The following is a 13,776-nucleotide window of genomic DNA, read 5'->3' as shown; positions in this document are numbered from 1 at the left end:
GGCAATTAGCTCAATACTAACCTAGCAATAGGATTTGGTTTCTTTTTGACTGGGCATACAAGGCCTAAGTATTGTATAGACAGAAGGGGGGAATCATGGACATTGCTCTGTCCATGTTTCCCCTCCCCATACTTCAAAGCAAGGGAAAAATGTAATGTTTTAAATGAAGTGACGTAGCTTCCAAGTGGAATTGAAACCGTTTGGCATCTGGGCTTCACGAGACCTTCATTACCTTGCGATTGGTGAACAGCACACGTCACTACTTTAGCAGTTATATCTCAGTGATAAGGGTACATTAACAATCAGTACGAGGAGTATAGAATGATTTTTTTGTTTTTAAATAATGGTTTTATATACAAGTACAATGAGGTGTTCAGGTGTGCATATATCATAGACATTGGATTGAACCGAATATACATGCCAGCTACCCAAATTGTTAATTGATATATAATGTATGTGTCAACATATTACAAATTATCAAAAGGTCAAAGATACCCACGGTGGAATTTGAACCCATTGTAGAACGGCTCGTGCTACGTATTTTGAAAAGTGTTGTGACCATTTTGGTTTTCTGTCACTGTACCCTCAGTATTAAGTTTGTATTTAAAATGATAGAAGTATAAACTTATAAAGGTTTGTTGCCTTAATAATTCTATACAACTATACAACAAGATTTTTTGCCCCAAAATCTATTTAACTCTAGTGATATATGAAATAAAAAGAATGCAAAGCACATACACACAGAGGCGTATAATATTTTAAATATCAAACCCGTATTCATGTTTTTTTGTTTATTTCCCTAAGCTAAAAGTTGTATATGATATAGAGAGATCTACAGTTTTATCTACCGCAGGTGTATATATATATATATATATATATATATATATATATATATATATATATATGCATATATAGCCTTTTACGTGTTTGTCATTTGACTGTAGCCATGCTAGTGCACGGCCTTAGCATGTTGACAAAGACGCATATACAAATATATATGTACATATACCCACAAATAGCATCTATACCTCGAGTATATATATATATATATATATATATATATATATATATATATATATATTATAAATACACAGGTGTACACAAATATGTACCCACACATATCTATAAACATATGATTTTGTAAATGCATTAACATATTTTAGAACCCACACACGTACATACACGCATTTAATACACACACACAGAAGTAAAAAAAAAAAACTTATCTAGCACCAAGACCCTCCCAGAAATAGTGAGCATCGGAAATATATGAACGAAAGTATTTCAGAATTTGAAGAAAATGTATCTTATAAAATACTAACTTTCACACAAACTCATATTTCATTTTTGTTCGGGGAGATTTTTGTAATTTTATCAGACGGTCATTGTACTAAAAAGCACACGGAGGGCCTCAAATCCACAGTACCATATCAGAACTGATCTACATTATATATATATATATATATATATATATATATATATATATATATATATATATATATATAATATATATATATATATATATATATATATATATATATATATATATAATATATATATATATATATAATATATATATATATATATATATATATATATATATATAATATGTATCTGTATGTGTGTGGTTCTTATACAAGAACGTTGTTGACAGTTATTCTGATGTTTCGGCCAGCTAGCCAGCATTGGATTAATGTAAAATTGTTTCTATGGTAACTGGACATAAAAACAAACAATGTATGTATGTATGTGTGTGTGTGTATGTATATATATATATATATATATTTATATATATATATATATATATATATATATATATATATATATATATATATACACACATACATTCATGCAACACATCCTACATTACCCTGATTGGCCGTTTGGTGAAAGTGTCTAACAATTTTGAATTGGTACTTAATAAACACTAGTTTAATTATCTGAAACAGATAAGCTAATGGAGAGGAGGACATTAATCCATCACATAATATTACCCTAACCTGGTACGTATTTGTAGACAAACTCAGATAATAATATGTGATGTGCTGTAAAACCTGGCGATTAGATTTGAATTAACAATCCCTGAATTCAAATTTTAAGCAGTACACTACCAAAGAACTATTTCTCTTTTACTTTTGACAAATATTATGAGCAAGTTTTCTGATTAAAATATGGTTTGGTATTTTGTCTCAGGTGAATTCAGTCTTTGAGCTTAATTCATACAATTTTGCAGCACAAATATTTCAGAAATTTTGGTATTACGTACTATATTTTCCAATATGTATTTTCCTGTTTGAAGACGGTCGGGGGTGATTTAGTTGCTATTTCTAGCAAAATGTGAGCAATAACCTCAAGAATATGTTGCCAGATTAGTGTTTGTTTAAGGGCAAAATTTATTAGCCTTAAGTCTCTTGAATTTCCCCTCCTTATGTATGAAGTTTCATGTATGGATATAAAGAAGACAAACACAGAGAGAAAAAAAATTAACAGAATAGTTTCTTTTTTTAATGGAATGTATGAAATTTCTTTTTTTATTATTATTATTATTGTTACTATCATTCAGGGTATCAGGAGTTTGTGATGTATATGTCTATGTATATATTTTATATTTTTTTTAACTGCTTTAATCAGATTTGTGTTTCAAGTCCCACAGTAAGCATCAAACTACTTGTCTCGTCTACACCGATTTTTCTTTCTCCCAATCCCTGCAAAAGAAGCATAAAAAAGCTTAGGAAGTGAAAGGAGAAGGATGGTGTGAGAGAGAATGCGAGTTGTTTAAGAGAGTTAGTATATAAGTATGGACAGGTGTTTGCTAAAACCCAAGTAGCACATTAGCCGTATAAACACATCCGTATGTACGTGTGTGTGTGTGTGTGTGTGTGTGTATGCGTCCCTACACAGACACACACACACACGTGTGTATGTACATACACAAATTTACATATGTGTCTATAATACAAGCGAGGGTGCACTTTTAAGAACTATTCTCCATAGTCGTTTCATTTAGATAACAGACGAAACGATTCGACAAATGAACGAAATAATTATTCCTTGAAATTAATTTTAATACGTTCTAAATTTTTTTATGTAATGATTGACATTATAAAAGATATCGTACAATATTATATATTTTCAACTAAATAATAAAAACGTTATTCGACTGAAATAAACCTATAAGTAGAATGTATCTTAATTTAATCTAATGTGTGTGTGTGTAAATAGACTCATATACACAAACACTGTGTTTAGTCGTCAATTTAAATGATTATTCAATAAACTACGAAACTATATATGTCCCTTATTTTTCAGTTTGGTTATTAGATGTATTATATGGATATGAATAGTCGCAATAGTTATATTATCGAGACCGGAATGGTGAAAGGTTATTAACAGATCTCGTCGGGTTTTGAACCAAGAACAGAAATAGTCGTAAAAGGCAGCAACATATATGTCCGATGTTCTAACGACTCTTTCGATCTAACTTTCATATTAATGTATTTAACGGTGTGGTCGATAACTTAATATAAATCTCGAAGACAATACACACTCACACACATATACACACCTAGGTGACTAATTAACTAATAATACACTAAAAGTGAGGAAGAGCGAGAAAGTGAGAGAGAGGGCTATAAAGATGTACTTCAGTTCTCTTGTGGTGTTTGCTTCTGTTTATGAAAGCACTTAGGAGGAGGAGGATAAGAAGCCAGTTCTAGAAGCATTTGTTAACCAATTAGCTACTTACGAACACATACAGCAACATCGAGAGGCTAACGGAAGAAAAGCCGCTCAGATTTTGGTTTAGGAAAACTCTTATGTTTATGTATAGCACTGCTGCTTAACTCGTGTTAGTGTTTAGCAACTACTGTGAATTTTTGAAGGATACACCTACATTTGTTTTCATTTTTAGTTTTAACTTTAAAATTACCGAACTATCGGTTCGAGACTATATCTATTTATAGTCTATGCTACATGTTCCCGTATGAAATTTGCTTGTAGGTATGATCATATGTGCATGTGTGTTGACAAGAGTTTATAAACTTACGTGAGTATGGGGAAGAATTTTCTTTTATGTCTTAGAAATGGATTTGAAGCGCATACAATGCTATAAGAACATGTAAATATTAGGCTGAAAAAATCGTTTGTGATAAAAACCAAATTAAAACAAAAGACGAGTGTTGGCCGTGTGATACGAACCCATATCTATTAACATGACAACCGTTCAACAATTGTATATATTTTTCAATCTAATTTTTAAAATACACCACTGCTCGAGCTTCTATTTCTATGAAGTTTACCTTAATCGAAGTTGTAATTATTTCTTAATTAAACATTTCATAAATAAAGTATTATGTAAATATGATAATAAAAAGAAGAAAAAAATGAAAAAAGGAATCGGTGAAAAAAATGTAGAACTTAAGTGTTTAAACAGAGCAAATATATGTTCGTCAAAGAACCATTTCATGTACTGAATTTAAAAAAAAAAATGTAAAAGAAATCTGATTATACTAACTAACACTATAATAATTCAACATTTTCTGAGACATTGAGATACCTGTTTTTAAGTGTAGGTGAAATAAGTAAAATATTAAAATTCCTGCCGATATAATAATAGATTAGGTAATGTATGAACAATGCTTTTCCCGCCTTTATTACTAATCGTAATAAAAATCTACCTATGGGATAATTTCTTGTACATTTTAGAACATGTAATGTATACTAGTTTTATAAGGGAACTTTCCTCGCAAAATATGTTTTTCCATGCGGACAGAAACTTTGTGTATATTTTATTGAAATAGCGAATTTGTAAGAGTCGGTTTGTAAATAAACCAACTCATTGAGAGTAACAATATTATCACCAAGGAATAATATATTTTTACTAAAGTAAAATAAGACATGGTGTTTTATTCCTGTCGCAAAAGTATTGTTAAAATACGTGATGTATATCGACCTTTTTAGGTTAGTTTTCAGGTGTTACTCGGTTGCAGTTAAGGAGACAAGAACACTAATCCCTATTGAAAAAATGAATGTGGAGACCATGGGTGATAGGTGTTTTTCAACAAAGCAGAGATATGCAAAACGACCCGCGCAATCCCAATTTCACTCATCGCTAATATATATATATTTTTTTCTTTTACTGTGGATTAGAACTTCCAATAAACTATTTTTGTCCCTGTGATGTGGCAAATTCTTGGTAAGTGTTATAACGGTTATGTTTCTTTCCGATTTGGTTTTCGTAAACGTTACGCTTGAGAGCACAAAATATTTTTTTAATAAAATTTTAAAAAAAGCAAATAAAATAAACAAAAATGCCTCACACAATTTCGTTAAAATTAAAGCTAAAAATATGACATTAACATCCCAATTTGAATACATAAATATACAGTAGATATAAAACTAGTCTGAACAAGTCATGAGAGATATAAGTACTAATTAAAGTTTTCGAAGTTCTGATGTAAGTTTTCGCAATAAAATAGTCATCTACCTTACTAAATTAAAGATTAGACTGATCAGACAAAGATACTTAGTAAATTACTGGTATATCTTTCACTTAGTTGGTAATGAGGTAAAGAAAGGAAAAGCCAAGTATTCGCTGTTTCGATAAGCATCTATTTATAACGGTTTTTTCTTTTTTAAAAACCAGTTAATTATTAATCCCACGAACCAAACACATTTTACAATAACCGGTTAAAACCACTTTCTAGAAACAGAAGCCAAATTTTCCTCAAATTACACCCTTGCATCTAAAAGTATAATAAAGTGGATAATGATGTCCAAGCTAAGATGTAATGCGCAAGTTTTCGAACATGGATAGATCTACCTGCTCGGTCGATAAGGCTACACTGGGGCTAACGAACATAACAGTTAGTTGACTGAAAGGTATCTGGAGAACTGGAAGGCGATGTGTGGTCTTTGTTGCTTTATGTAGTTTGGCGAGTTTGAAAATATACAAATATGGGGTTAGCATTTGTGATAAATAGGTATTATGCCCAATACGAGTAAATCAGTGATGCCCTATGAAATGTTCCTATGTAATAGCATACAAAAAAAATGATATGAAAGCAAAACATAAAATTTGGGTTTAACCTGATGTTGTAAGTTCAAATCTAGCCTAGCTAGAATAAATATTTTTTAAAATATTTGGTTTAGAAATGTTCTGTTTCATATTAACGTCTCTGAATTGTACAAATAATAATCGGTTTCTAATGTATTTATACGATAGTAGTAATTTGCAAAGTAAAACGAACGGTTCATTCAACTGTATCAACTTCCAGTTTTCGTTTTTTACTGATATTTATCTCATCGACCATGGAAGAAAGAAAAAGTCAACCCTGGCGAGGTTCGAATTTAGAACACAAAATGGTACTATTTTCGATATTACCGATTCTGCTAATTAATTATTGCCTTATAATTGTTATTTCTTAACATATGTACAAGCTAATACATTGTGGGGAAAGATGAATATAGAGTACTAAGTTGACTTCTCTGTGTATATACATGCGTACACGTCTTACATGAACATAAACACATACACGCATATCATAAAGTTATTTACCTAAAATGTTTATATATTAAGTATATGAATACTATCCCTAGAAGTAATGTGTAGTATACATGACAGATAGTTGAAATTATAAATGTTTTCTTATGAAATGATTGTTCGTTTCCTTTACTCGGTATCATAAGTAATAACATAGCTGATGATGTCGAATATCAGAAGGAAATCATTCTTCCACGAGAAAAGACTGAATAAGTTCAACATATGGTGATTGTTACACTTACACACAAACACTTTTATACATATATGTCTTGTAAATTTTCCCTATCGACCCCTGTAGTGATCAATACAAAATAAATTTAAAGTCCTCTGCATTTAAAATAAGAATATAGTGTAAGTGAAGGAGAGGAGTCTACAGTGCTAGCGGCATAAGTACTACAGTCTGCTATCGCTTTCATCAGCGGCCAAATAGTTGAAAATAAAATATTAATTATAATATATAGATTACATTTTATCTTCAGTAATGAACTGCGAATTTAGTCGGCCATTTTGAAACAAAATCGAATCAACAAAATAATACTAACTTATACGTCACCCCTCCCTTGTTATTCATATATTTCCATCGCGCGCGAAGGGCTCCGATGTTCTAGAGTAGAAGTTTTGTTTTGTCACCTATAAATTATCTTCAAAATTTACCGTACATTTTGTGTGTGCGAGCTTTAATAAATGGATATCCGTCTGTTAAAACGATGAGTTGTTGGATGAACAATCTTTCCATTGAACATACATAATTGACTGAACGATGGTCAGAAAAGACACTTGTACATCAACCAGAATTAATATGATGCAACATGAGAGGAGGCTGACCATTTGAATTTAAGGTACACACCATCCCACAGCTATCAGAATTCCTACTTATCAGCTTTCCAATAAAAATGCATGGGCGCAGGCGTGGCCGAGGGGTTAAGAAATTTGCCTTGCAGACATGAGTTCCCGAGAGCTGTTCCGCAAAGTTGCATCATTTTGTATGTGTACATGTGTAGGTTTTTGAAGTATGTATTGTCATAAACATATACACACATATATATATAATATATATGACAGCACCAAGTTTCATTAAATAAACAAAAAGTTGTCAGGGGCACAAAAACGTTACAGTAAGTAGGCGGGGTGAATAATATAATAATAAAGAAAAGTAAGAAATAAATAAAAATATATTATTGAGATCTATTATAAGTACCAGCATAGGTAGATTACGTGCTATGTAGGACTAGATACAAGCTTTCCTGAAATTCGTCCAAGTAATAATCTGTTACAGTTTTCATGTGTCTTTTATATTTAGGACTTACAGATGAAAATGAGCAGTAAGCGGATGTTTGGTCTTTGTGTTAAAATTTTAAAAAAAGATTCAATTCCTTTAATTTTTAGAACAAATTTCATAATTTGTATTTAGTGTTGTGTTGATTTTTGAAGCTGGGGAAACTCTATATTCCCGCATTCTATTTATTTCTGTTTTGTTCATTCTTCGATCGGAAACACTCGATAAAAAGCAAGTACACGCATATACGCAACGACTTCAATCATATGAATGTATATAGCAAGCAGATAGGTATTCCTAAATGTATCCCCTCTTCCTGCTTTAAAAATAAAAAGAGACTTCCCTCCCCTACAGAGTGAAATGTTTTCAGGTATGTAATAATACAGATACCATCCAGACCCCTCTCTCTAAGGTGTTAAGAAACCATCACAGTTTCAAATGATTAGGATTTCTATTTAAGAGGATTATCATTTTATATTTACTCCAATGATTTAAGTGAAGTTTTCCTTCTTTTTGATATAATTTTCATTATTTTAAAAAGATTGCATGATAAGTGAGAATCCTACATATTTACAAAATTAAAGATTTGATTTATTTAGAAGAATCAAACAGGTGGATGTATATTTATAATGGATGTTTCTGGGGAGCGGTGAGGTTTAACAGAAGTTATCCAAACACCGAGATATAAGTTGTCTTTCTTCAATTTGTTTAATCTTTCACTTTGGAAAATGGCAAAAATGCAAGCATACATATTCCCCGGTAGTCATTAATCTGTCTCTCATTAAGATAAAACTTTTGAGCTGTAAATACAAATAACCATATCCTGTCATATATATATATATACATACATACATACATACACACGGTATACAAGATCCACATTATTACAGGCATATATACGCAAATGTGCATGATCATGTTTAGTTATGCATATGCGCACACTTATATATGTGTATGTGTGTATATATATGTATGTATATATATATATATATATATATATATAGGCATGTTATACATGCAAGCACATGTATCCGTGTGTGTGTATGCATATATGTATGTATGTATATACATACAAGTATATATGTCTTCGCTCATGAACACTATATATATATATATATATATATATATATATATATATATATATATATATATATATATATATATATATAAACCCATTCTGCGTTTCAAGACCATTCAAATATTAAGAATGTTTCATTTACTTTTAAACTGTGATATCTGTAATAATAATAATATCAATAAAAATAATAATAATATGGAAGCGAGTTTTGTGATTTACTTGAGACAAGGTTTTTTTATTTCTGTTGTATTAAAAAAAAAAAGAAAATTGTCTAGTTTTAAATAGACAACACCAATCCATAATGTTTAACACTCGTTTGAGACAAGGTGGCGTTTTCTCTGTTGTGCTTTTAATTGCTTTTTTTTTTTCATTTCGTTCTTTTGTTATATTTTGCCTTTCGTGTCGTGTTTTACATGGCTACATATATACATTTCATATTATATATATATATATATATATATATATATATATATATATATATATATATATTGCTGGTTTATTTGTTTGACAGGAGATCATTTTGTTTCATCAGGGTTCACAATTCATACAATTTGTTGGTAAATGTTTTGTTTTGTTTATTTTTTTTTCCTCCAATTCGTTTTCAATTCGTACAGTGACCAAGTCGGTTCATTAAGATCGGAGTTTATGTGCGACTTTGGATTTCGAGTTGAGAGAGAGAGAGGAAGAGAAAGTCCTACTTGTTTAACTCACACTCCACATTATAAATTTTGCCTACTTGCTTTCTTCACAAAATTGCAAATTGCTCTGACCAGGTTTCTTTTTTTTTTTTTTTTGTTTTTCTTGTCCCAGTATCCGTCCCTTAACTTATGATGAAATATATAATTGCAATTAATAATTGCTTCCAACATTGGCGCAATGTTAGAACTCGACCCATTCACTGGATCGTAATAATATTAATAATGATAATGGTGATTTTTAGGTTTTACAATCTTATATATTACATTTAAGTTTATCCGATTATTTTTTCCGCTTTTGATTTGCTTTCGTTTTGACATTATCTGTTTAAACTGACGTTCTTTTGTGTCTTAAAATCCATGTTAAAACATTTAGTTTAAGAATTTAAAGAGTGTATAGGTGAACAACACTAACTTTGATATATATTTAGTGATTTTTTTATGTTCCTGGCCAAAATAAAACTTCAGTATGCTTGCGCTGTTATTTCTTTCCTACCATTCTACATATGACAGAATATTCGATTGAGAGAAATACACACACACATATATATAATGCACGCACACACACACACACTAACTGACTGGCTGGCTGGCAGGTAAGCAGGCAAAACAAGTAGTTAGAATAGGTAGTAATGTGCGTAGCTAAGGTACATGTTGAATAGTAATAACGCTAGAAAGGAAAAAAAAAAGAAAATGAAGATAGGTAAGCGAGGCAACACTCTAAATAGGTTGGTAGGACTTCCGTTATTTTTGCCTGAATAATGTGAAACGTAGTTGTAGTGGTGATGATAGAAGTAGTAGTATTAGAAAGAGCGGGGAAAGAAAAAAAGAAACAGGCAGGTAGTGTTATATAGCTCTAAACGGTAGACACAGGAGTGTGTGTGTGAGAGAGATAGAGAGAGAAAGATAGAATACGTTAGGTAGGTAGGTATTGTAGTAGTCGGCTACTTTGCTTTCAACTGATTTTATGCAAGCAGGCAGGTGGGATCGCACAAACTAAGCAGCCGGATCTAAAATACGAATGCGGCCCCCAACCCACAAAAAATAATAATAATAATAATAATAATTAAAAGATTTTTATAAGTCTGTGCTACCACTTCATAGATAGATAGATAGATAGATAGATAGTGTGTGTGCGCCCATGGAGGAAGTATTCAATATGCTACATTTGTTAAAAGCGGAGTGTGTGTGTATGTGTTTGATACAACATATCCAAATATACTCGAGTTCCACTTAGCCAAAGCCTTGAAGGAAAGAAAGAGTTAAGAGTGTGTGCGTGTGTGTGTGTATGTGTGTGTGTGTTTACAATTAGGTGTATAATCATATTAAGATCAACTAAGACTTCTTTTTTCATTATTACTCTATAAACATCCATAAATAGGGTTCTTTAAAACCAAAATGAAGATAAAAGAAAAAATAAACGTAGGAGATTTGGGAGAAAAGGGCTTATATATATATATATATATTATATTATATATTTAGGAGAAGAGTTAACATATATGTATGTATATGTGTGTGTGTATATATATTATATAGTGCGTGCATATAAACATCTATATAGACAGTGTATATTACGTAAAGAGGTAGATATAAACATCTTTATATACATATGTAATATAATTTATACATGCTACTATATATGTATATCAATAGGTTTACCTGTACATACAGATATCTATATGCATCAAACATCTATATACATGTAAATCGCAATGTGCTTGTGTGTGTGTGTGTGTGTGATTGAATTTGTTTTGCTATAGGTGAAGTTTATCGTAATTTATCAATTTGAATATAAAATTTTGATTATTTATAAATTTGGGTTGAATGAAGACCGAAAATATGTACTGGTGTATATAAGAAGTATATTAACGAATTCGATGCAACCGATCACGATTGCGTGTGATGATATGGGGCTGATATGTGTGTGTGAAAAGAATCTATTCATAAGAAAACATATTTATGATGATCATATTAACGAAAAAGTATGCATTAACATGAAACTATTAACAGTTGCTTGTTAGAACAACAAAACAAAGTATTTTTACATACATCATAAATATATATATATATATATATATATATATATATATATATATATATATGTGTGTGTGTGTGTGTGTGTGTGTGTGTGTGTGTTTGTGTGTATAATCCACGTTAATACATGTACATATATGTATCTACATAAATGTGTATATATGCTTATATATTTGTGTTTAGATGCAGGAAAATACGAGGGAGCGGGAAGGTGTAGATATATTAATCTCACCAAATGTAATGAACATTATTGCCCTAACAGTTTGATGAGATCAGCACTGTTATAGGTCTGTACGGTGTGTGTGTGTGTGTGTATGTGAAGTTTGAAACTGTTATTGGTCGTGGCAATATTACTTTTATATTATACATACGTACCTTATACATGTATGGTATTGTATGTATGTATAAATATTTGTAGGAGAGATAATTTTGCTTCTTAGCATTAAGTTACGATTTTTTTACGTTGGTTTGTTTCATCCCTATCATTCTCTCTTCTCCCGTACATTTTTTTTTTTTCTTTTATCTTGATCTTGCTTTTGCAATGAATATCAAAATAATAACAATAAATAAGAAATAAATAATTCTCACGAATTAATTTTAAAATTAGTATTAACAAAAAAAAAAAAAAAAAGAAAAATACACTGCCAGGGATGGGAAATGAACTCACGATGATAGATTTCAAAAAAAAAAAAAAAAAGTAATGAAATAAATCAAAAATAAAAATCATACATACATCCTTTAATAATTTTGTTTGTTTTTTGTTTTTGAGTTCGTACTGTCCATTTTCAGAGATAATCGTTCCTGCTTATTTTTTTTTTTATAGTTTTGTTTTTGTTATGTTTGCGTTTAACATTCTTACTGTTATCATAAGTTGTATTATCTGATGTTGGTGTGGTTGTTGATGTTTTTCGTAAAGTCATTTCGGAGTGGCGTTTTTTTTTTTGGTTTTTTTCTCTCTCTCTCTTTACTTTGCTAATTTTCTGTTTACGTGTTGTTATCAATTTTCTCATTATTGTCACCATCGTCTTCATCTCTCTCTCTTTCTCTCTCTCGATATTTCTTTCAACCTTTCTCGCACAGTTTTTGTTTTATATTTTTTTTTTTAAATTCAACTCCAGCCTTCTATGTCAATTCGTGATTTTTGCCACACAACCCCATATATCCCATACAAGCTTTATATATATATATATATATATATATATATTATATATTATATATATATATATATATATATATATATATATATATATACAGTAAAGATTTCCTAAAATTCTTTTAATTATTTGTGTGGGTTAATTCTTGTTAACCATTTTTGTTTCTCACGCGCTCTCGTACTTCATGCACAAGAGAAAAAACGGTATTTGTTGGATCTGAAATGAAAATAGCGATCCAAAAAAAAAAAAAAGTTCATTTAGGGCCTACCCCAAGAGTGTGTTTGTGTGTATAGAGGGGGGTGGGGCTGTACATAGTGTGAATTCCATACCTTGTGATAGGTCCTGGAGCGAGTGTCTTTGTCCTACATGTGTGTAAGGGGGACCGTGTTATTTACTCCTCCCTCAGTCGTTGTCGCATGAGCATACTGTGTTTGCATTTGTAATCTACTCTGTACCGTGTGGTCAGGTGTATTATCCCCAGGTAAATACATGCTTATCATCTCCCGCAAATCTCCCGTTGGACAGCGATTCGCCGGAGATGGTTGGCCCGTTGGGTTAGGTTCCCGCTTTATTTGAGGCACCTGAGATGGGGACATTGAGTATGGGGCCATTGTCATGGTGTAGCTGGAGCTGCCGTTCATATATGAACCGGTGGTCATCTGTGTTGACATGGGTTGAGTTGGAATGTTATATCCATATTGTCCGCCCAACATTGGGTTCGACATGTGTTGATGGTAAGCGTTCGGATCAGGGGGCATCATAGGATAGCCGTTTGGCATGTACCCGTTCATCTGGTACATCTCTCGGCCTACCTGTTGAACTGGAGCCCCTGGTGGCATTCCTGGTATCGCGTATTTATCTTTTTTCATAAGAGTCTTCGTCTTTCGCCGGGGTCTGTATTTGTAATCAGGGTGTTCTTTCATGTGGATCGCACGTAGGCGTTTAGCTTCGTCGATAAAGGGTCGCTTCTCAGATTCGGATAATAGTTTCCATTCGGC

General features: G+C 31.4%; 1 protein-coding gene across 1 annotated transcript in view; it reads right to left on the bottom strand.

Annotated features, from left to right (window-relative positions):
• Positions 1-2,474: 2,474 nt before the first annotated feature.
• LOC106876660 (transcription factor Sox-2) overlaps positions 2,475-13,776 on the bottom strand; it is an 11,975-nt gene continuing 673 nt past the window's right edge. The window contains exons 1-2 of the mRNA XM_014925285.3: positions 12,358-13,776; positions 2,475-2,705 (exon numbers count right to left, since the gene is read on the bottom strand). The exon at positions 12,358-13,776 is cut by the window's right edge and continues 673 nt beyond it. Coding sequence (XP_014780771.1) covers positions 13,141-13,776 — 636 coding nt within the window. The 3' untranslated portion in view covers positions 2,475-2,705; positions 12,358-13,140. The remainder of the gene's footprint in view (positions 2,706-12,357) is intronic.

Source organism: Octopus bimaculoides, chromosome 19 (genome assembly GCF_046866305.1).
Source record: "Octopus bimaculoides isolate indiv1 chromosome 19, ASM4686630v1, whole genome shotgun sequence".
In the NCBI taxonomy this organism is placed as follows: domain Eukaryota; kingdom Metazoa; phylum Mollusca; class Cephalopoda; order Octopoda; family Octopodidae; genus Octopus; species Octopus bimaculoides.
The sequence above is the reverse complement of the archived record's forward strand: the minus strand, read 5'-3'. Positions and strand labels throughout refer to the sequence as shown.